Source organism: Misgurnus anguillicaudatus, chromosome 14 (assembly GCF_027580225.2).
Source record: "Misgurnus anguillicaudatus chromosome 14, ASM2758022v2, whole genome shotgun sequence".
Classification (NCBI taxonomy): Eukaryota; Metazoa; Chordata; class Actinopteri; order Cypriniformes; family Cobitidae; genus Misgurnus; species Misgurnus anguillicaudatus.
This window is the reverse complement of record NC_073350.2, coordinates 3998708-4022712: the sequence shown is the minus strand read 5'-3', so window position 1 is coordinate 4022712 and position 24005 is coordinate 3998708. Positions and strand designations below refer to the sequence as shown.

Genomic DNA, 24005 nt, shown 5'->3' with positions numbered 1-24005 from the left:
CAGATTAGCTTAGTTCAAATCATCGCTAAAGCGTGAGCTAACATTACTGTGTGAAATGTGTACTATATAATGTATACAATGTTAACTACATATCGGCTGCCAGACCACAAGACATGAACTCCACTGCTTCCCTCTCATTGGTAGGCCCTTTTCATTTGCATAAAGTTTTCAAAACTTTGTCATGTAGCTGGACACGCCCATTTCCTGTCACCGATGGTCAATGTCGCTCGTGTTGCCACAAATCGGCAAGCCTTAATTGAAATTAACGATTCGACGCAGACCCCTGTTGCTAGTCGCCTTATAGTGGTGTTATTTTTATTTGTGTGTCCACCTGCATGCAACAACATTATTACAACATTAGGCCTCAAAAGTACAACTGCATGAAATTTTAGGATATCTAAGTATTCATGGCGTTAACAACCATTAGTTATAAAAGAGGCCTCAGGATTTGATCCCAGACAATTATTACAAACTGATTGTGGTGAAATCTAGTTTACGTGACGATAGTGAGCACATTTACACCCAGATGGTAATTAATCTACATAAAACTGAAGCCAAACCACAGAGTGTAGCTATAAACTGCTGAAATGTCTGTCCTCAGTCAGATTTAATGAGTAGAAAGTGTTTGTGTGTCTGTCCCTGTCTGGTTCATAATGCATATTCAATGTGTTTTAGTCTCAGCAGTAAAATACTCACCGGGTCGCCCCTGCAAAGCATTTGTTGTTCTACGGTACATTCAGATGGGGCGAAAGCGTTAACGCTTGACTGAAGGCCTGTCTCAAGCGTGGCCAACAGCCAATCACAGTAACCACAACACAAGCTCCGGTATTGCATAAACATAATTGGCTGGCTCGCACTAGGTTATTTGCATAAGGCGATCTGATTGGCTGACACAAACGTTGGAGCTTGAAAAGTTGAGAAATGTTCAACCTGTGACGCGAGCAACGGCAGTGACGCGACGTTGACGGATCCACAATTTAGTTTGGCAATGTCACTCATTAAAAGTAAATGAGAAGCGTTCACGCTTTCGCACCATGTGAATGTACCGTTATGCCTCAGCGCTGTAAACTATGTTGCATACATTAAATAAACACATTGTTTTAAATACTATTTTAAAGAGAAAAATTATAGTTCAGAAAAATTATGTTTCAATCAATTTTAGTCAAATAGACTCATGAAACGGTACTAAAACTTGTATATTGCATTTGATTGACAGCATAAGTAAAGTTGTGAATAAAGGGGATTTTTGTGGGATGGTTATGCTGGATCTGCAGAATACTTTTGATACCATGGACCACAAAATCTTTTAAGGGCAATTGGATTAGATGAGAAATATCTTAAGTATCTTAATATCTTATCTTATACTATCTGATCCATTACCAATCAATTGTGGATTCCTTTTCTACATTAATGATTTAATGGTGGCGTGCTCAGAGGAACTTTTCTCCATGCTGAAGATGTAGCAATTTTGGTTGTTCATCAAGATAAACGAGTGATTGAGAACACAATGTCTTTGCCGTTAAAAGGGATCTCAAATTGTTTTTTTGCATTTAGGGAAAACTATTATTTTTGCTTTTAAAATCAAATTAAACAAGCAGGACAGTTTTTGGTCAAAATTATTAATGTGTATGGGATACTTGTTGTTTACAGTTTTGTGAAATTCTGTCAAATAAATTTACATTTAATACAATTCAATGGCCGGTCTACTATGCTCGAACAAATACTGTTCGGACCAATTAGATTGTCAGGGCGGGCTTTATACGATTATGGACACATGATCAAAAGTAACGTCACCAAAGAGCGCGTGTGTTGAATCTGTTTTCATATGGAGGACCAAGAGAAAGAAGCAACTGAAATGTGTATCACGGCGATTCAACTAGGAGTGCACGACGAGGTGGATATAATAAGCGGCCGTTGTGTTTTCGGAAGCCCGAAATCCTGGCTGCTGAATAAGAAGGGACATGCTAGGCCCAATGTTTTTCAAGACAATGTAATGGGTATCATCGTGAAAGAAGTTCACATAACTTACAAATGGTAAGACATAGTCTGACTGTATGACTTAAAGGCGGAGTCCATGATGTTTGAAAGCCAATGTTGATATTTGAAATTACCTAAACAAACACGCCCCTACCCCAATAGAATCTGGACCTTCTGTTGATAGACCCGCCCCACACATGCGCAACCCAGCAAGGATGTCGGTTAGTAGACACACTCCTTACTGCTGATTGGCTATAAGTGTGTTTTGGTAGTCGGCCCGTCTCCTTTTCCAAAGCGTTTTTCAAACATCGTGGACTCCGCCTTTAAATAACTCACAATGTCTGATATGAATCAAATGTTGTAAACATAGGTGTCAATATACGTGTACTAACTCAGACTTATGCTGCCTTTACGTGCTATGGAAAGATGATAATTTCTGCTTATAAACTGGTATTTACCAGTGTGTTGTGTTCAAGTGCTTTTGTTGTCGTACTTTAAGGAAAATACATTCACGTGAGTAAATTGCTTGACCGCTCATTACTAGGAGGCTCCTATTTCCTGTTAGCTAGCATCTGCCAAACTATAACGGTATTTTTAAAACTACTACTTCCAGCGTGCGTGCAGTTGAGTTCTGTTGACAACAAGTAAGCGTCACTTAACATACGTCACACACTCCACTGGTCTGATTGGTTGTAGGTCTATCCAATTGAGTGCAGAGGCATTTTTTGTCCTGTTTCTTTTAAAACACACCCCATAATCCCCGAAAAATGTGGCTTAATTTCTTTATACTCAATATAGTTTGTTTATTTTTAGGGTGAAATGTGACCCTGCCATGTCTTCATGAAATTCAATCATACAGCTCACCTTTTTGCGTAGCTTCTGAATGCGGTTTATGACCTCACGGGCCACACCCTCATCTACCATGGCCTGATCTGGGCTGATGTCAAGAAGAACCAAGACCTAGAACAATAAACCACACAATATCACAAACATGTTCTTTTTTTCCATCGCCACACTACAGACATACATTGGTATACATAGAAATGTGCAAAAGTCTTATGGGGCGTACAGACCAAACGCAAATTTAATGATTTGTAGATTACGTACAAAGTCAATGCAAAGAATCGAATAGACTCAAACTTGTGCTTGGTCATGTGAATGATGTGAATTGAGCAGTCCGAATGCCGCGAAAACACGCTTTTCGCCTCAAACGCATCTTCAAGCAAGTTGAAACTATTCAATAGGTATGATGACAAAATTTTCAAAAACCCCAAAGCTCAAAATCTATCTTATGACTAGACAGAGCAGAAATTCCCATTTACAAAGATACCAGGATTTTAAAAATCCGTTGAAGATTGAGAAAGTTATGATATTTTTAATAATAGAAATCAGAGGAAAGTAATATATGGATGTCTATGGAATTAGGTGTGTGACCAAAATGCTGCTTATTCACATGTTTTTGCTTATAACTTTCTCATTTTATCAGATATTTTCATGAAATTTTAACAGAAGGTAGAATTTTGTTAGTACTTTCAAATTAAATTATAAACATTTACTGTTTTAGTCAGAATGGGCATCAGACTTTAGTTGGAATGGGCATTGGACTCATGGTAACCATGATTTTTAGAACGATGCCTGCAGTGGACGTTCTGACAATGACGTTCACTGTAGTCTATTACAAGAAACGTTATATGCACATTTCCGCGATTTATTTAAATACAATCTCCTCCATAGATTTAGATTACCATGTTTCAGCACCAAGATAAAAGATATATATTGTGGTCCATCGACGTTTCATTAGTGTCCAGAGTTTAGTGGAAGCACACCGACCGGTTGAAAGTGACACTCATTTTTAAACCATTGCTGTGAACTAAAAACACCTCCGAGTAGAAAACTCAAAATATCAAACGCTTCCGGTGGTCAGACTTGACGTATTTATTGTCGTATTTAGTGAAAACATACTACAACCTTGCGACGAGGACTGGATATTGCATGAGACGCATTGTAAAAGTCCCGTGCAGGCGGAAGCAGATTTATGCCTAAGAATTTCAACGCGCGTGCCCGTGATGTCAGCCTTGCTATATTCAAAATTCGCATGACACGAAGTTAAATCCCAGGAGTAATCTAGAGCGAGAGATGCGATGCTAAACGTTTGGTGCGTACAGACCATTAGGCCACCATGCCAACGTTAGATTTGTTGTTTACGCAATGACCATATATAATTATTTCTCTATATTCTCTTTATTAGATTGAATAAAGTAAATTAAATCCTAATTTCTTATTCTAATCGAATGATTTCAGGAATGAAAAGATCAGGATGTTTAGTGCCTAGAGAGTCAAATGACGTTTGCCTAAAGCTGACATTTTGTACTGAAAAATTTGGAAATATTTTGTATGGATTTTCCAGTATTTTACTGTTTGTATCTTAAACTGAAAAAACATGGATGGTCATTAAAACTTTATTAAAGGGACACTCCACTTTTTTGAAATATGCAAATTTTCCAGCTCCCCTAGAGTTAAACATTTTAAACAGCACTTTTAGCATAGCTTAGCATAATCCATTCAATCTGATTAGACCATTAGCATCGCGCTAAAAAATAACCAAAGAGTTTCGACATTTTTCCTATTTAAAACTTGACTCTTCTGTAGTTCAATCTTGTACTAAGACCGATAAAAAATTAAAAGTTGTGATTTTCTAGGCAGATATGGCTATGAACTATACTCTCATTTTGGCGTAATAATCAAGGACTTTGCTGATATAACATGGCTGCAGCAGGCGTAGTGATATTACACACTGCCCGAAAATAGTCCCCTTGGTTACTTTCAATAGCAGTGGGACTATTTTCGGGCACTGTGTAATATCACTACGCCACGTTACATCAGCAAAGTCATTGATCACCTGAATGGATTCCAAAACGGTAAGATTCAAACTCTAGGGGAGCTGGAAAATGAGCATATTTTCAAAAAAAAGTGGAGTGTCCCTTTAAGGCTCTTGCACAATACTGTATATAGAGTCAGTACCTGAGCATCTGAATGGGCCTCATATTGTGAAGATGTTCCTGAGGTCTGATCAAAGGTGTACATCAGACGCAGGTCCTCCTCATGTAGCTCATGACCATCCACAACTATGGATCCTAAAAACACAGTATATTTTTATACAGCAGTATTGATTAATTATTCATCTTTATGATTATTTATTTAATGCAACAAACAGAAAATGTGATTCGATTTAAGTATTTCGAGGCGAGAAAGCGTTTGCCGCTCGTGCAAATGTGCTTTGATACGACTCTGAAGGCATAAGATCCCACCCTCTCCTCCAAAGCCACGCCTCCTCACCTTTTGTTCATACAGGTAAGAACTATCTATGTTTTTAGATCGTTATCTTGGCCATCTTAGTCGGTTCAGGAGGAATGTACAGTAAGGCATTCACTGCTTGCATTTTATTTTTGCTTGGTCTGCATGGCATAAAAACATGCAGGGTTGCCAGATCTCCCTAACAAAACCGCCCGATGACCAATCAAACCCGATGATACTAGTCCAAATACCAAACTTTGCTTTTATGAAAAAATCATTTTACCTCAGGATTCAGAGCTGATGAACAGAAATAAAGTACAGATAACTAAACACATTGTATTACATTGTGTGTTTGGTTTACTGTAATGCGTCACTAAGCTAAATTGTTAAAAACATAATTAAGTTATATTAAGAAAATATTCAGGAGGTTTGTTTGTTATTTATTAAAAAAAATAGAACAATCTAAACAAACCTATTTAGTTGTCAAGCACACACATTTGACTGATTTTAATAACCTTAATGTACTTGAACCCACCACCACACTAACAAATAAACAAGTTTGGATTGGATTTTTAGTCGGCACTCAATATTAAATGACTCAGATCAGGGCACAAAAAAAACCTTGATCCAGACATTTCCAGTCAAAAGTTAATGTCTAGTTAATATGTTATAACTGGCCAGTCAGCATCATCATGAGGTAATTTTTCTGTAGCTCATTTTGGCTCAAAACAACCTACAGCAGAAATGATACCCATGATCGAAGATGGACAATTTTAAATCAATACTCCCAACTAGGGTGCACATGCCATCTGAGGAATTGTCACGGAGCTTAAAGGGAATGCTAACAGATAGCATTCTCCAAATATAATGCAGACCATGCTGTTGGGAACTTAGAAATTGCCGAACAGTGATTGTTTCCAGGATGTACCCCAAAAAATTGTTCCTATAGATCTAAAATGAAAAGAGCTGAAACACCGCATCCTCCCAGAGCAAACTACTTGCACCAGTCATCCTACATCACCCTTTGGGCTTTAAACTGAGCTTTTATCCAGGTCTGATCTTTTCAAGGACAATTTCCCAGCTTTCCGGTGATTAAAGCATCAACGTTACATACAAAAGGCATGAAAATGCTTCAGAAAGGTAAGCGTGAAGCACGACTATCAGATCATTGCACTCTAATCTGATATTTACACGCTTGGCTTAGCTCTTCCTCTCCAAAGCCCAGGGCGTTTGGCTATCAAACGCACAGGTAACGGTTTATACCGCCCACTTCAAACCCAGAAAACCGCTGCCTACTCAACAGGGCAAATCAAAGGTCATGCTGCAGTAACTCGCTCATGCATCTGACATGAAACACCGTTTTATATTCCTCATTATAGTCATACAACAATCCGGTAAATCGTCAAGAAAATAATGTTGTTAATATTTTAGTTAATGAAAAAGTCACTTGTTCAAGGACGCAGTGGTTGTAGCCCAAAACTTTTAACCGATAAAAATCACCAGGTTTTTATCCAATTTGCAGTACCTCCAATCATCTTTAGACATCATTAAACAAAGCCTTATGACAATCTTCTTCGCCTCTGGCAGGAGCACTAAAGCAATTGTTATAGATTTGATATATCTATTTCACAAGTGATACATGCCTGTCCTCTGGAAGGCTTCCAGCTCTTCGCTCTTTAGCTCTTTGATAGATGCAGTAACAGATTTAAATGCCCCTTTCAGTCGTTTGCCCAGCACCATGTGATCAGGTTCAGCCCTCAGACGAATTCCATATTTGTCCTTGTCTGTAGACAGAGTGAGCTGGCGAACATTCAGCTCCTAAAGCAAAAAAAACAAAACACAGCATTTAACAGACACTATTTTATTGATCTCACTATATATAGCACTGTGTCATTTGTGGCATTCCACTTTATACTATATTAATATTTGATCATTTATTAGCTATAAAATGTAATAAATATATTTATTTATGTAATAAATAACTCATAATGTAATTTATAAGTCGCACAGGTATATTGGTAGCAAAGGCTATACATAGATTGTATGTGTCAAAATTATATCTTTTTATATCAAAAAATTATAATAATATTATAATAATATTTATATAATAATAATTCATTTGGACACTTTAAAGGCAATTTATTAAATATTCAGATTTTTTGCACCCTCAGATTTTCAAATAGTTTTGAGTCAAATAGTGTCTTATCCTAACAAACCATACATCAATGGAAATCTTATTTATTCAGCTTAAAAAAATGACCCTCATGACCAGGGTCACAAATAATAAACCTAACTCTCTTCCATTTCAACTGCAATGTTTATCTATTGCTATTATTGTCTAGTGCAGGGGTGTTAAACTCAAGGCCCCCTCATTTTATGTGGCCCGAGAGAGCTTACAAATTACTTTATAGTTATCATAAGTTTTATTTTTTTTGCAGGGCATTTCCTGCATTGATTTTTATAGCGGCCGCCAATTTTTTTTCCTGCCAAAGTCTTTTTTGATCATTTAATGTAATAAAGGACCACCCCACACGTGCTATTGAAAGTAACCAAGGGGACTATTTTCGGGCAGTGCATAATATCACTACACCTGCTGCAGCCATGTTACATCAGCAAAGTCCTTGATTATTACACCAGAATGAGAGTATAGTTTTAGCCATATTTGCCTAGAAAGTCACAACTTTTAATTTTCTGTCAGTCTTAGTACACGATGTAACTACAGAAGAGTCAAGTTTTAAATAGGAAAAATATCAAAACTCTTTGGTTATTTTTTTAGGGCGATGCTAATGGTCTGATCGGATTCGGTGGATTGTGCTAAGCTATGCTAAAAGTGCTAGTGCGAGAGATCGGCTGAATGGATTCCAGAACGGTAGAAATCTAGTGTTTAACTCTAGAGGAGCTGGAAAATTAGCATATTTTCAAAAATAGTGAAGTGTCCCTTTAAGTCTAGTAAGGCCGCCCCAACTCGAAGGATGCTTAAAATGAAGCTCAAAATGTGTCCTTATTTCTCTGCACTGTTAAGGATAAAACGAATGGATCCTTCACAGCCTAGACTATCCTAAGATTCATTGCATGTCTGTAACGGCTGGATATTTTAAAATAAACATTTAAAACCTTTATGAAATACAAGTGTGTATTTAGCAGAAAACAGTTTTAGTATTATAAGTTATGTTTTGTATTAATATTATTCTGTATTTGATATTTAGATTATTTGATATACTGGTGGTTAGTTTAATCTACATTAACGTGTCATATTTTCTTAAATAAATTAATATTATGGCAAATTATGTATCCTCTGAAGGCTAGATGGTCTCACTTCAGTTCTCTTCCCTGACTCCTGAGGCTGCCACCTTCAAAGAATAAGAGGTCGCCTTCTAAAGTCTTGAATTGAGACACAGTTAGTATTTGAAGAGTTTCGTTGCAAAACGAGATAACCACCATTTTTTTAATTGTTCAGAAATCTTGTTTTTTTGGTTGTGCATTCCAATTAATTTCAATGCAACTGCAGTTGGTTTGTTTTGATTTAAACCTTCATAACTTAAAAAATACAGCTAAGTAACACCATAAAACAAAATAATAACATGATAACATAATAATAAACATGTTTTGACAAAAATGTTAAAAAATGGATTTATCTCGTTTTGCAACGAAACTCTTCATTTGCTCTCTCTCTCTCTCGCACATTTTCAAAACATATACAGAATGGTATAAGGTCAGAATACCAATGTTTTCAATCTTGTTTACACAAATGTTTTGCGATGTTCAGCTGGGATAAGCACACAATGCATATATTTCCGCTAATGTCTGAATCATTCATTAATTTTACTGAGCGATTGAAACTACTAAATCTGTACAACACTGAACTCATGAGACGTCTGTCAATCGGTCACTCAAATCCAGGTAAAAAAATCATACTTTTTTGCAAAGAGGGCAATAAATGATGACACCGAGATTGACGGGTATCTGTGTCTGATACAGTGGTCTCCAACATGGTGCCCACATGGAGTCTGTGAGTTGCCCTTCAAAGCACTATGAATAGCCTCGATTTTAATATTTATTTATTACATATTTTTATATTAGCTTGCCGTCTTTTATGTATCTTAACTTTAACCTACTGAAATCACATTTTTTAATTTTGACAACTTCATACTTATTATGGATGTGTAATATGGTATTTCCATCTTTTAGTTTTTTTATTACGATGTATTTTTGCAGTGTGTATTACAAATATACATACAAAATATATAAATGTGTTCCTGTAGTTTAAATGTACAGCATTGCGTTAGCAATAAATAAAAGCGCACGCTAAATGCATTCATATAAATGTATCAAATATATTCACTGACGCTCACTGTTCAAACTTTACAACAGGCTGATTGGTGAAAATACATACAATGTAAACTTTTGAACTGGGTTTTATATGTAAATTCAATTATTATTGAGTGAATTGTAAACATCCATATTGTGAAGTAGCTTGTTCAGAGCAATACTAAATAAAATACTCATTTTAAAACTCATTTGTAAGGAGTATGCATGATGTATAGTGTTGATGTTGTAAAACAGTCTATAATTCATCAAACTATCCATATTTATATCTGCTATGTTATGCTGATGGTGAGAATGACGCATGCAGAAGTGTTCTTCGTCTACTAGTGTACATTATATAACCCTCACAGTCATTTAAATAAAACATGACAACTATTGAACACGAACCAAGTTGGATGATTCATACCACCTGACAGGGACCACTTTTAACTTTCTAAACAAAATCATCAGTCATTCTCTATTATCACAAAGTAATGTGTCAGATTTCTAAAGCACGCCAGCAGATATTTGCACATGAAAAACGAACAAAATAAAAACTTAAATAGATGTGCTAAATAACCAAAATACAAGTACGCTTGATGGTTGATAAGCTGACTACTGATGCCCGAGGGTTCGGGGAATTTACATCAGTGAAGCATTAAAACACCATCACTCGGTTTTTACTGCATATAAATGTATTGAAATATTTCATCTCATACTAAATAATGCAAAGCTAAACTCGCAAAGACTCCAAAAACTGCCCGTTTCATCATCTTCTGTGAATAATAAAGGTTATTTTTTCATGAATATATTCACGAACGGGTCGCAGTGAATGCTCGGTGTGTTCAGAGCTATCGGCCTGATCAATGGCAGGCTTGTGGCGTGTGCCGCCCAGTGCTTTCTCCACGGGGCCGTTTAACAATCGAGCATGGCAGACGTAGAGACAGCGCAGCTAATTTTAGCTCAAAGACCCGGCCCCACCATAAATCACAGCGGCAGGGTCTGCGCTCGAAGGACACAGGTTGAGGCGACTACGTGACCTGCGCTTATGTGCATTGGAGGACAACTGCCACGTAGATCATTACTATAAACTGTTTGGAACGAATGCTTATTTAATCTGTATTTTAAAGTTATTTAGTTAAAGTTCTTTTTATCGGTTTTATCGTATATAACCATTGAACCCCACGATTCTCTAGCTGTGTCCCAATTCGAAGGCTGTGACCTCTGAAGGCTGCATCTGAAGACTGAATGCATCACTGCAGTGCGACTGAAAGGCTAGTAAAGCCGTCCCGATTTGAAGGCTGCTTATTATGCATCCTCACAATGCATCCTACTTTCCTCGAGGCTAGTGTTGAATTGTGAATAAATCACAGCCTTTCGTACCTTATTGATTACTTCAAAATGTTTGCATTACATGTTTCATATCATTAAACTCAAAGCTTTGTTGCCAGCCAACCAAGAACCTTTTTGTTCTAAAAAAAAGTTTGACATTGAGAACAAATTGTCAATAAATGAACATAATTAACATAATTGGCCTTTATAGTAAATTTTATTTTAAAAATCTAAGCTCAAAGCAACACAGAATGTGACGTAATTCTCACCTCCAGGATGTATTTCTGCAGGGACTGAATGTCGTTTAAAGCTTCTGGGTCCTGATGGATCACCACCACTTCCTTCAGCGGATACTGAAATATCCCACAACATTCACCATTAACCCATGCAGTGACATTACAGTGTATTTGGTATAGAAACTACATGCAAGTAAAGGAAACAGGGCCAACTAGCATAAGGCGAGGAGAGATGCATTCATGCAAAACCATGTTGGCGAGGAGAGCCATTTATAGTGTTCGCTGCCATGTCTGAACTGCACAGCATTATTAGGTCAACTTTCTGAAAGGGCAGACCTCATAAAAACACACATTTATAAAATATAAGGGAGTAATAACGTGGGTCTCACCTTGACGGGGAGCGTCTTTCTGTCTCTGATGACACGGCCCAGCTCAATGACAGACTGCATCTGTGACACAGCGTTCTCAATGCGTTTATCAATCAGAGATTCCCTGAAAAACCATATGAACAAATTAATGTCAACCTCCATGTGGGCAATTACATGCAAATGTCAACCAAATGTTTAACCATACTGAAATCTCAGATGTCAATATTTGTAAGTTTAAATACCCATGCAATGTTTCTGTTAATTTTCTGCTAAGTGCAAATGTTAGAATTGTCACGTCCATAACAAACAAATGTCACATACCATTGTGTATTCTTCATAAATGCACATACAAAAATTTAAATAAACATTAATGTTCTTTGAAGGGCCATTATTTGGGGTATTATTGCTTCTGGTTTGTGCATTTTAATTGTCCTTTTTTGTCACATCCATAATGCATACCTGTTTCTCTCAACTTAAATAGAAAACATGAGTATAGACTGATATTTCTCTGATATCTGGACTCTATCAAGGGTGTAGAAAAATTTAAAAAGATGGGTAATAAATGCATTCTCTGAGAAATTATATTTCATGTTTTGACTGCAAATGTCACATTGTAAATATGATAAACCATTAAATTACCAAGCAAACTAAGATACATGACTAAAAGTAACTTAAAGTGATAGTTCACCCAAAAATTAACATGCTATTTACTCACTCTCATGTTGTTACAAACCTGTATACAGTTCTTTGTTCTGATGAACACAAAGGAAGATATTTTGAGGAATGTTTGTAACAATGAGCCCCATTCACGTCAATAGTATTCTTTTTTTCCTACTATGGAAGGCTCATGAACGGTTTGGTTTAAAAAATTCCTCAAAATATCTTACTTTGTGTTTATTTTAACAAAGAAATGTATACAAGTTTGTAACAACATGAGAGCGAGTAAATGATTACAAAATGTCATTTTTATGTGAACTATCACTTTAAATGCTTAGTTTTGCAGCTATTTTACAGCATTATTTTGATATTGGTACTACCAGACAGGTCCTATATTGTTAAAGTTTATGTACAGCATACAAGAACTATTATATAAAAACTATTTATATCTTGTTTTTTTTATCTTGGTGATCAATCTCTGGTTGTCTTTTTGATAATAAAAATTACATGTCCTGCTTTTTATTTCCATAGGACATTTATGATAAAAGTTTATTGCCCCTAAAAGTGCCCTTTCAAATGATCTAATGGCCACTGCAGTTTTACACCATCTTTACTGCAGAAATGCTCCATCATTTCGATCCTTCCTGGTTAAATTTTAATGCAACTATAGCGGGCAGTCCCAGGCCAATACAGCCCACAACGGAGATACTAACATAATAAATAAATAATAATGCAAATAAAACTACTTCCTCCCAGTAGAAACTCTGAGAAAAGATAATAGTGAAGAGATGTGAACGCAAATGAAGTAGGTGCAGTACATGTTAAATGGGTTAATGAGTGAAATGTCCTCTAAGTCTCTTACTGCAAGTCACCTCTGTGAGAAACATACATGCTTTTCTGTGCTTATTAATACACAAGGGCCACAGTTATACAGGACATTACATGACTTTCTGAAAGAGATGGAGATAGGCTAAGAGGGAAAAGATCTTCAGAGCGACTGAATGCGCTGGGTGGCATGTAAACGAGAGCGGGGTCATCTGAGGTACTCTACTAAATGTGTTTACAGACATTAAAGACAGTAAATCGTTACAACGAAATGCAAGGACGAGCACGGATTTCGGATGGGCAAGGACAAAGAAAGGATTTTCGGCCCCAAACGCAATGCACTCATCGAAGTGTGCTTGCGTTAGAAATATTATATTTTATTACAGAAACACAATGAAGCAACAGCAACGTTCTACAGAGCACGGTCCTATCAATGGCAAGGTCATAGATTTGATTTCCAGGGAACACACGTACTAACAAATAAAACCTTGAATGCACTAACTGTGGATTTACACCAGATGTGAGTTCAACGATTTGCGCGAGTAGATTACATACAAAGTCAATGCAAAGACACAACCAGACGCGTCCACGCGTGGGGCGATGCGAATGGCACGATATAGGTGGCGCATTTGCCGCAAAAACACGCGCTATTCGACTCAAACGAGTCTTCACCCAAATTAAAAATATTCAACTCGAACGAAAAATTCACGTGACATGAAGTTAAATCTAGTATTCTAGAGCGAGTAACGCGATGCCCTGCGTTTGGTGTGTACGTAGCATAAGGCTGCTTCCGAAATCTTCGGAATAAAATGTTGCCTTCGGAGGCATGCTTTCCAAGGTGATCAAATAAAAAATAAAATGGCTGCCAAGAAAGCGACTGAAGCACAAATTTAGTATTTCAATTAGTATTGTAGTTTTCAAATATGTGATTAGTTATCAAAAAGGCACTCTCCGTTTACATTTCAAACATGCTGCCTATGAAGTGTGTCCGAAAGCGTTTCTCAAAGTCATGAGGCAGCGATGCAACAAGTCAGCTGCCAAGTTTTTGGACGCAGCCAAAGTTATATTTTTACATTTTACACCCTTTGATTGCGTTTCTAGCGAGAAATTATTATTGTAGTTCAAATTTGGGATTATTTATCATAAAGGCGTTCTCTGTTTATATTTTAAACTGAATTCCATTATGCTGCCTATGAAGGCTGTCCGAATCTATTTCCCAGAGCTGCCTTCATGCATCTGAAGTCATTGCTTCATGAGGCAGCGATCCAACAAGTAAATCTGTTTACATCAATAACTAAGTATAATTTATATTTCTGCATACATGTTGTCAATCATAGTAATACACAAAGTGATGATGGTCTAAAATCATGTTTCACATAACGGTATAACGACAAATCCACAGAAATAAGCACTTACTATATTTTATCTGTGGAAAAATATCTTCTTATTTTTATCTGTTGCTTTAGCTTGTGTTTTAATTTGGCTCATAGAAGAATTGACCATGAATTATTTGAAAATAATGCACACGTTACACTGCGGGTGTGCGCTATTTTATTATTTATCTTAAACTGAGTTTATTTAAGACATTTGACAGGTCTCATTCTCCGTTGTTAATTCCAAAACTTTATTTTGAGAGAAAGAGAGAGACACGCATGCATGCGTGTTTGCGTTTCGGTTACAGATTTGCGCAAAACTTTAGCGTTGTTTTCTAAATGTTGACAAAAGACTACTGTAAAATGATGACTTTCCATTAACCGATGATATGCGTCTGAAAGGTAGTTTTTCCTCTTGTGATAAGTCATTACAAACATCAGGTCAACTGATGTTGGTAGGTTTAGTAATATCTCATTATTCATTATTTTTACCCGAAGGAGACGTAAGAGTTTTATCCAAACATTAATGCTAAGGAACTTACGAGCATCAACATATAAATGTTTCTTGGGAGTAAAAGGACATTATTTTAAATTAAAAGAAATATGTAGGAGTGTTATCCAAACATTATTGGCAAGGAAAGCCTCTTATACTTGGGAGCAGACACATAGTGAGGCGTTTCTGGGAGGTTTTAGTTCATACCGCATCTTCAAATAATGATTATGTGACTTACAACCCGAATTCCAGAAAAGTTGGGACGTTTTTTAAACTTTAATAAAATGATAACTAAAAGACTTTCAAATCACATGAGCCAATATTTTATTCAAACTGTTTTGAAATGAAAAGGAGATGCTACACCATGGTAAACATGCCCTGTCCCAACTATATTGAGACCTGTAGCAGAAATCCAATTTGAAATTAGCTCATTTTGTGCATACAATTGTAAAATTTCTCAGTTTAAAGATTTGCTATGTTATCTATGTTCTATTGTGAACAAAATATTGGCTCATGTGATTTGAAACTCCCCCAGTCCTCACTTTATTCAAATCCAAAAAACGTCCCAACTTTTCCGGAATTCGGGTTGTACTAGCATCAGGTGACCTAAAAATGCAATTGTGATATATGGTAGTTTTTGCAAAATTGACATGTTTCCATTTGCCGTATTTTCATTAAAAGAGTAATAGAAAAGTTGTAACTGTGAAGTTGGGCTGTAAATATTTATACGTAAGGAATAATTGACGACGGGCCATTGAATTATAAGAAAATAATGCAATACAACACGAAGCGGAGTGCCGTTACACCGTGGGTGAGGATTATTTTCAAATAATTCAAAGGACCGGAGTCAATTATTCCTCTTATACCACGGTTACCACAAACATTGCTCTGGTGCCTATTTTTTAAAGCAATAAACCCCAAGAAGCAGTGGGTTACCAGTGCATTTTATAACAGCTAAGGGGCGTTGTTAGGCACGACGCGAAGCGGAGTGCCTAAACCCCCTTGGCTGTTGTGGAATGCACTGGTGGCCCAACGCTTCGAGGGGTTTATTGCGTTTATAAAACGGTTACTTCATATGCATAACGTTAGCGGGATTTTATAAAATAAAACACAAATAAGTTGTAATTATATAAGTACAAATAGTACTCTTCCGCCAAACAAAGTAGTTCCTCAGAATCAAGTGTGGCTGCAACAGAGCGCAGTTCACAAACAACACAGACGCAGCAAAGACACAATGAAAATATGATTAAAGACTGTGGTGTTTATTTTTATATATCAACATTCATCTAATTTATACATTAACATTTATATCGTGCAACTGTTGAAGTGATGATCAAATATGTTTGTAAGCATGCTTAACTCTTTCCCTGTCAGCGGGTTTTTTTAAGTTGCCACCCAGTTTTAGTTGAATGCCTTACAGAAAAATTATCTTCTTTAAATAAACATAAAATATCAAATGAAAGAACAGTCCATCCGCTTTCCAACAACATCAAAAAACGTTTCATCCTACCTTCATTTGTTCTCTTATCAGTTATCACCTCTCAAATTTTCAGCTAAATGCGGAGATAATTCCATTTTTGTGAGGAACTTAGAGATCAGATTCAGAGCCTGATCAAAACACACGCTAAATCCACCACAACGCTGTTGTGTCGAGTGAATGCCTCAGTGTTTAAGTTGGGTAAGACTGCCCTCTAGTGGATAATAGCGGAAATATCAATAAGACAAAAAAAAACTTCAGAGAACGTTTTCTCTTTATTGATGAAATGTTTTATTTATTGACATTTATCTGGATATCGCCATAATTGTGCAAAGGTAGAAAAATTAAAAAATGATTAAAGACTGTGGTGTTTATTTTCATAAATCAATACGCAGCAACAGTGGCGCAGTGATACTTGTGATGCGGTCTGAACCGTGGGTTTACCGGGGTATTTTATCATGGCTTAGAACGCGTTTCAACCAATCAGAATGAAGAACCAGAACGAGCCGTTTTATAAAAGACATTTTACAAGTTATGTGTGCGGTTATCAGAAATTAATGCATACCCACAAAACATTTCTCTGCATAAAGGCTGATTAGTTGAATTTGCCGTTTTTTTAACAGAGAGACTGGAGTTAAGAAACTGTTGTAGACTATTAGATTTAAACAATCAAGAGTATTTTCCAAGTATTAAAATGTGTCATAAAAAGTGATATAACAAAATGTGTTTGCAAATGTGAAAGATATACAGCAGAAATATTAAACGTACTTTACGTTTACTGTGAAATTACATATGGTGTATTTGATATGAACCGTAAATCGCTTGTAAACTGTAATATCTAAGCATATGAGGAAGGGGTATAATAACGGTGATGTTGTGTACCTGACATGTGGCAGCATGAGGTAGTGAATACTTCCTGTGTCCTTCTCCTCCATTGATATCGGATCAATCAGGTGACGCAGATTCTGATACATCAGCTCTGTTATGAATGGAGTGAATGGGGCCTAAACACAACAAAAGATTCATTTGTTTCAAAAACCCTTCTCCATCTTATATATAGTTCCCATCTCATCCAGATCAAACAGAAAACTCTATTAAAATCATAATCATGACACAAAGACAGGGTCAACTATAGACATCAAATTCATATCCAGCATTCATGTAGAGATTTTTCTGCTTTCTTTAAGGTCTTTCATCATCTGCTTAATCTCCATAACTTTGAAGTTCCTGTTCTTATAAGGATTAATTCCAACATTAAATACTTACTCAAAAATCACTGACCAGGAAAATGGGGCATTGACTGACTTCGTAAGACTCCTTATCTATCAAATTACCTTTTGGGTCAGCAAATAATTAATGCAGTAAATTAAGTCTGCCCTCATAGTTTTCAACAGAACTGACCGGCTCTGACTGCATGGAGATGTGGGGAACTATTATCAGGGTCCAAATGGCAAAATGGCATATTTTTCATTTAACAAAACAGAACTTTATTGTCATGTAAAGGTGGTATATTTAAAATTATCCAATAAGAAACTGCAAATGTATTTTATTTTAGAGCCCCCCACTGAATGAATATAATACATATACTCCAAAAAACAACGCATACTGAACTTCTAGACTATAGTCAAAGCATTGCAGAATTATGGAGAAGTAATCTGATTGAACAACACAACCATTTCTTATGTTAAGCTAAGCTGATATCTTAAAGTAACAGTTTGTGACCCATAAGAAGAGGGGCTCCAACATGGTGGCATAAATTATCACTGCGTCCAAAATCACATACTGTGACAGTAGGTACTAGTATAGTAATATAGTATGAATATGAATATTAATTCAAACGTACTACATCCGCCATGATGATACACCACGTGACATACATCATCATAACAACAAGTTAGTCCTTAACAGGAATGACATTAAACTAGCAAAATTTAAACACAAGGGACAGCTGTTTAATATTTTTGCATTTGAATAGAGCACTTTACCGGTTTCTGACATTTTTAAATAAATATCATTGGATGATTTCTCTCCTGAGAGCTCACGGGATAGTAAAGTGTCCATTTATTAAACACTTGGGTATCTTGCCAGAACTAGTAGGTCATCCGGAGACTTTTCGGCTATTGTTTTTCGAATACTATGAATTCGGACACTACTTGAATCGTCTACTGTTTTTCCCTTACTATGTAGTATGGAAGTAGGCGGTTTCGGATGCAGCGTATGTGTTGAATATTGCTTAAAATCTGTAGTTGCTAGGCAACTATATGCCCCATCCACCCCATAATAATAACTTCATGCATGCAGAATTTTGTGACATTTCACCATCAGGTATAAAAAATGACCATATTATTATAGTGGATTGCTAAAAATAAAAGTTAATTTCTGTGATGCAATATAAAACTTCCTCAAACATTGCTTTAAACTTCTATATATATTCAAGCGTTTTCTCACTACCCACTGAGAATCACTCTGTTCCTTTGCTTCCTCTTGCAACAGGAACATTTCATTCTGAATGTGTCTTTATTTAAGGAACAGATGCAGGACCAGCGAGTGCTGGTGTGACTCACCATCAGTCTGCACATGGAGAACAGCACACTGAAGAGGGTCTCCAAGGCACGCATGCAGTCCTCAGTACCACTCTCACCCTGACAAAGAGAAAGATACTTACAGCTGCACTGTTAAACCACATAACACACAACATGTGCACACTACACCGCAGTGTTATGACATCATGTTTAAGCCTGCGGGTCCTGCTCAGAGTATTTACAGTCACGGTAAACACAGGATGATAAAGGAAGAGTCACATTGTACATGAAGTGACAGCTACGCATGCCCCATTTGAGGAGAATAAAAAGTAAAAAATGTATTGTGTAGGTATGGTGAAAACTGCATGGTGTGATTTTCTGAGAATCAGAATGAAATCGGGCTCAAGACAGACACCTGTGGCACACCATTTTTCATTTAGTTGCAAAAAAAATAAACCAAGAATTTCTTACAGAAATTGTTCCGAAACTCAAAAAAATGTGTGGATTACCATAAAATCATGTCATTTCACGCTGTATTTTTTATTTAGAGACTTATTATGTAAATTATTTATTATGTAAAATAACATATACCATTTATTTTTCCACATCATAGTACCATATTGTCCAGACTATAAGACAAAATGTTTTTCATTGAAATGCCTCTCAATAAACGATGCTGTCATATATTGGAGCTCTAGACGACTACATGTCAATCCTACTGTAAACCTGCAAAAAAACGGTAAGTTGCACCAAATACACATAAACAAGTTCACCTGGACTGAAGCAACCTGATAAACTGTAAGGTAGACTTCTACTGTTAATTAAATATTAATACGTGTTTTTTCACAATGAGATGGACGGCCTAAGCTAATTGTTATTAAATCCAGATGGACTGCAGGTTATATAGGCGGTTTCAACAGACACACACGTGTTGTCGTAGTTACTCGTCTGGACAGAACTTAACTTCCAGCCTTTGTTGGTTAACCGGTCTGACTAGTGGCTAAATTAAACTCTGAACAAATACCTCGTAGAAAAAAACAATGTTTTGGTTTCGCAAAAAAAAAATGAGGGGAGACGGCAATCATGGATCACTGTTACTGCTAAAACCATTTATACTGTATGTGACCCATGCTGGCAAAATGAGTCAGAATGCGCACATTTTGAACTAGAGGTAAAAGAAATTGTAAATATTGATTGTGTTCGAAATTAAGGTTTTCATAAAAAATAACTACATTAAGGCCTCGTCTAGCGATCCCAATGCTCTAAATAGTCATTAAACATCTAAAATTATCTTTTTGTTTTACGTTTTTGGAGAGGTGTAGTGTCCTAAATGCTTCATCTTAATACAAAGATGTGGTTTTGGTTTCAGTTTTAAAACATGCAGGAATTAAAAAATAAAGTGCAGACCGTGATTGATGTTGAAAGAGTTAGTAAGAGCGATAAGACATGAATCGATTTTGCTCGTGCTGACTGACAGATCTGAAGCATGCACACAGACGTGCAAGCGCGATTTATACACAAAATTACAGTTTTAAAAATATCTGTTTTGATAAGAATTCCTGCAGATCTAATATGTTATGTCTTAAGTGATTATATTAGATCTGCATTACAGTAGATATTAAAAACTGTCTGTCTCATTTTGAAAGACAAGAGTTGGTCTTCAAAAAGCATTTTTCCAAAAGGTCTTGTATTCTGGACAATACGGTCGTTTTTTGCCTTATGATAATGAGAATTAGGGAAGGAGTGGTTTAAAATGTAATAATTATTTCTTTGAATGCTGAAGTAAAAAATATGAACCGGACACATTCTTGACAGGTTTTGTGATGTTTTGTGAGTAAGGCTGCTCTGGACTGCGTTTGTGCATGAGTCACATTTTTATCCTACCTTCAGTCGCCTGCGGTTCGTCCTCACATACCAGTTGGTGAGCATATCCACAAATTTGACAAGCTTGGGAACCACAGTATAGAGTCTGTAGGCTGAAAATACAAGCACACAAAAACAGACAGCATCTATTTCAGACCATCTGTGTTGTCAGATCACTTTCCGGTTTTCAAGGTTCAGATTGAGGAGTTACACATCATTATCTGGTGTGTGGTGGGAGTGTGTGATCTCAGACCCGTGCCTGGTTTTACTCACCTCCCATCTCATCTCTGAAGAACTGAATGAGTGATTGAGTGAAAGACTGGATCCATTTGTCCATGATGTTTTCGCTCAAGCTGGCCGTCCTCTCGTTGTACAGAAACTCTATGGACTCTTCCTAATAAGTAAAGTTACCAAACAGATGTGAGAATACCAGTAAGCAGGCTCTGTTTCCTGATGCTGTGCACTACTTTAGAGGAGACCTCTACAAGTAATTATTTTCTGATAATTTGTTAACAAATGACACCAGATTATAGTCTACTGTACAGGTCACATTGGCATGATTGTTTTATGGAGTAAAGAAGGTGGTTCCAATCGATTCCTCCACAAACTGAGACCACAGGGATTGCACAGGCACCTATGTATTGCTTTTTCTGGTGTGTGTTTGACTTCTAGAGCCTCAGTACATATGAAGGCTTCAAAGAAGAGATGTTTTGTATCAGATCATGTACCTTGTGCAACCTTTGGATGTTCTGCACCAAGAAGCGATATGCGTTGTACCAGGGTAGGAAGACATCTTTGAGCACATCTCTCACCCCCTCTTCTTTGAAGCGAAGGTTCTCAGCACGGACCACAGGAGAGTTGATCAGATACAGTCTATTGGGATAGAAACAGTGGGAATTTGACACTCGGATAAAATAAGACCAGTGAGCCAACGTTTGAAAGAGAATGAGGAAGATCGTTCCACTTCAAGAGGAGCTTTATGACTTTATATCAAAGAATATTCTTACTGATGTCGAAGATGTTACATTTAATTATCTTGCCAAATATATATAAAAAAAACAAGAACAAAATCAAAAGTAAATTTGATTCATGATACTTTTACAATGAATTTATTTAGCTAGATGTAGATTTTATTATTATACCCTTGCCAATACCCAGTCGTTTAATCCTTAAACCCATCATGAAAATGTATTAAATAACTAGATTTTTAAAACTATGACAAAGAGAAATAACTTTTAATTGATGTTTATTGCAGACTATTTAGTGTAATCTTTATTTAACAGAAATCAGAGAGGTGTCTGCCCCGAAAAAACACAATTCCCCAATTTTAACTACAGAACTGTGATCTAGTATACAGAACCTGCTAGAAATATTGGTACTTTTAATCTACATAACTATATCATCAGTGGTGTATAAAGACCTTACATAATGAACTGTATTCTTTATATTACCTTAAAATTGGCCATTTTTATTTACAAACACCACGGGTCCCCTCAAAGAAGCATTTCACCCGTAGACAAAATAATCTTTATTAAAAGTGGATCATATTTGCAGTCAAAATGTAACATAAATTTTGAATTTGGTGCCTATTTGACCATTACCACTGTCAAATACCACTGAATTGTCCATTACCACTGTCGTAAATACTGCAGCATAGCTGGCTCTGATTGGATTGTAGTTCTGTGCCCGGTTGCATGAAACTCCTTAAGTGAGGGTTTCCCTGAGGGAGAAAAATCCCTGAGGTAAGGGATTTATTTAAGAGCGTTGCAACAAAGGTCTTAACTGTCACCCTTACCTAAGTGTTTATACTAAGTATTTTATTTTACAGTAGTCTCTGCCAAAACACAGCAGCGGAGAAGCGGTTGCTATAGTTACAAAATCTTACAGCGTAAACAAATCAACGCACACAGCTCAACAGACGGCAGATTTGTGTACAATGAAACATCGCAAATAACAAACGACTGTAAAGTGCCACATGTATAAAACCTGAAAGTAATTCAAACTTAAAGCACTTTAGATTGACGGACGATCAAACCGCTATTCTTCTAATAAATGCGCATAATTTTTCCCTAAGGGATTATTTTGATCGTTAGAAATGCGCGTTGGTACTTTATTTTCTTAAATAACCATAAAATCAGCCATCGCGCGTGACGTTAAGGGACCTGTTATAGTCCCTTAAGTTTTTAAGGGAAAATGGGACTTAAGAACTTTGTAGCAATGCATAGCAGAACTTAAGGTAATACTTTAGCATTTAAGTGTAAATACTTATTGACAGCCTTAAGGTTCACTTAAGGGTTTTTCTTGCAACCCATTTTTTATTAGGGGAACCCTTAACCTTATATTTAAGGGATTTCTTAGCTTAAGGAACCGGGCACTGCTGTAAAGCAAGTTTTTGTAGTTTTCACTCGAACTACAGGACCGCGACCCGACAGTTGGAAACTTCTTTAGTGCGGTTTTGGCCAATAGAGGGCTGCAAAGCGAATGTGAAAGTGCCGTTCACCCTGTATCAAGTGGATGAACGACTGAAACTTTTTTGCAAACGTTATTTTAAGGTAAAAAAACTCTTTGGTGTTGTTTTAAATCAAAGTCGCCATTTTGCGGCATCATGTTTGTACAGTATCCCTAAGTGGACAAACTGCTCTATAGACAGCGTTTTGTGACTATGTTGTCTCAGACGGTGACATGTTTGTCATGCACGTTTCGAAAGGCAGGGGTAAGTTATGGACTAAGCCATTGGTTGCAATTTATAATCTCTCCGCTAAAAATTACACAGCGGACATTTTTTACCTTTTACGTTACTTTTTTATATGACCTTTTACTTGGGTACGGAGAAACATGACATTTTATTCGTATTGACAAATTAAATGTTGTTATTGTGCCAACCGCACATCTTATGTTTAACTGTGATACAGGCCATCAGACACATGACTGCTAAAGCAATCTATAATAAAGGGTTAAAAAAAAATCTATTATCAACATTACCGCCAACACTGGAAGGAATTTATTTTTCATTTGAAAGTGCTATATAAGCTCAACATATGTAAATATGTTTAAGTCTAAAAGAATGCAAACATATTAAACCGTTCTCTTGCTCAATAACTGCTTTAAATCCCATTAGATGCACAATTTTTTAATGTTTCAGGGTAATTTGGCAGGTGTGTCAATGTGGTTTAAACTATTCTCCATTATAGGTTTGGATCAATAAACACTTCTTGCATTTATCCAATAACAAAAATACCCAAAACAAGCAAGAAGAAAAAAATTTTAGTGTGTACTGCACCAT

The 24005-nt window shown here is 36.5% G+C and overlaps 1 protein-coding gene across 1 annotated transcript in view; it reads right to left on the bottom strand.

Annotated features, from left to right (window-relative positions):
- The window catches only part of iars1 (isoleucyl-tRNA synthetase 1), an 88818-nt gene that overhangs the window by 12808 nt on the left and 52005 nt on the right, over positions 1 to 24005 (bottom strand). Inside the window, exons 19-28 of the mRNA XM_073875746.1 lie at positions 21451 to 21595; positions 20996 to 21116; positions 20744 to 20835; positions 18902 to 18979; positions 17220 to 17341; positions 11534 to 11636; positions 11178 to 11261; positions 6915 to 7089; positions 4999 to 5111; positions 2842 to 2937 (exon numbers count right to left, since the gene is read on the bottom strand). Of these exons, the coding sequence (XP_073731847.1) occupies positions 2842 to 2937; positions 4999 to 5111; positions 6915 to 7089; positions 11178 to 11261; positions 11534 to 11636; positions 17220 to 17341; positions 18902 to 18979; positions 20744 to 20835; positions 20996 to 21116; positions 21451 to 21595 (1129 nt within the window). The remainder of the gene's footprint in view (positions 1 to 2841; positions 2938 to 4998; positions 5112 to 6914; positions 7090 to 11177; positions 11262 to 11533; positions 11637 to 17219; positions 17342 to 18901; positions 18980 to 20743; positions 20836 to 20995; positions 21117 to 21450; positions 21596 to 24005) is intronic.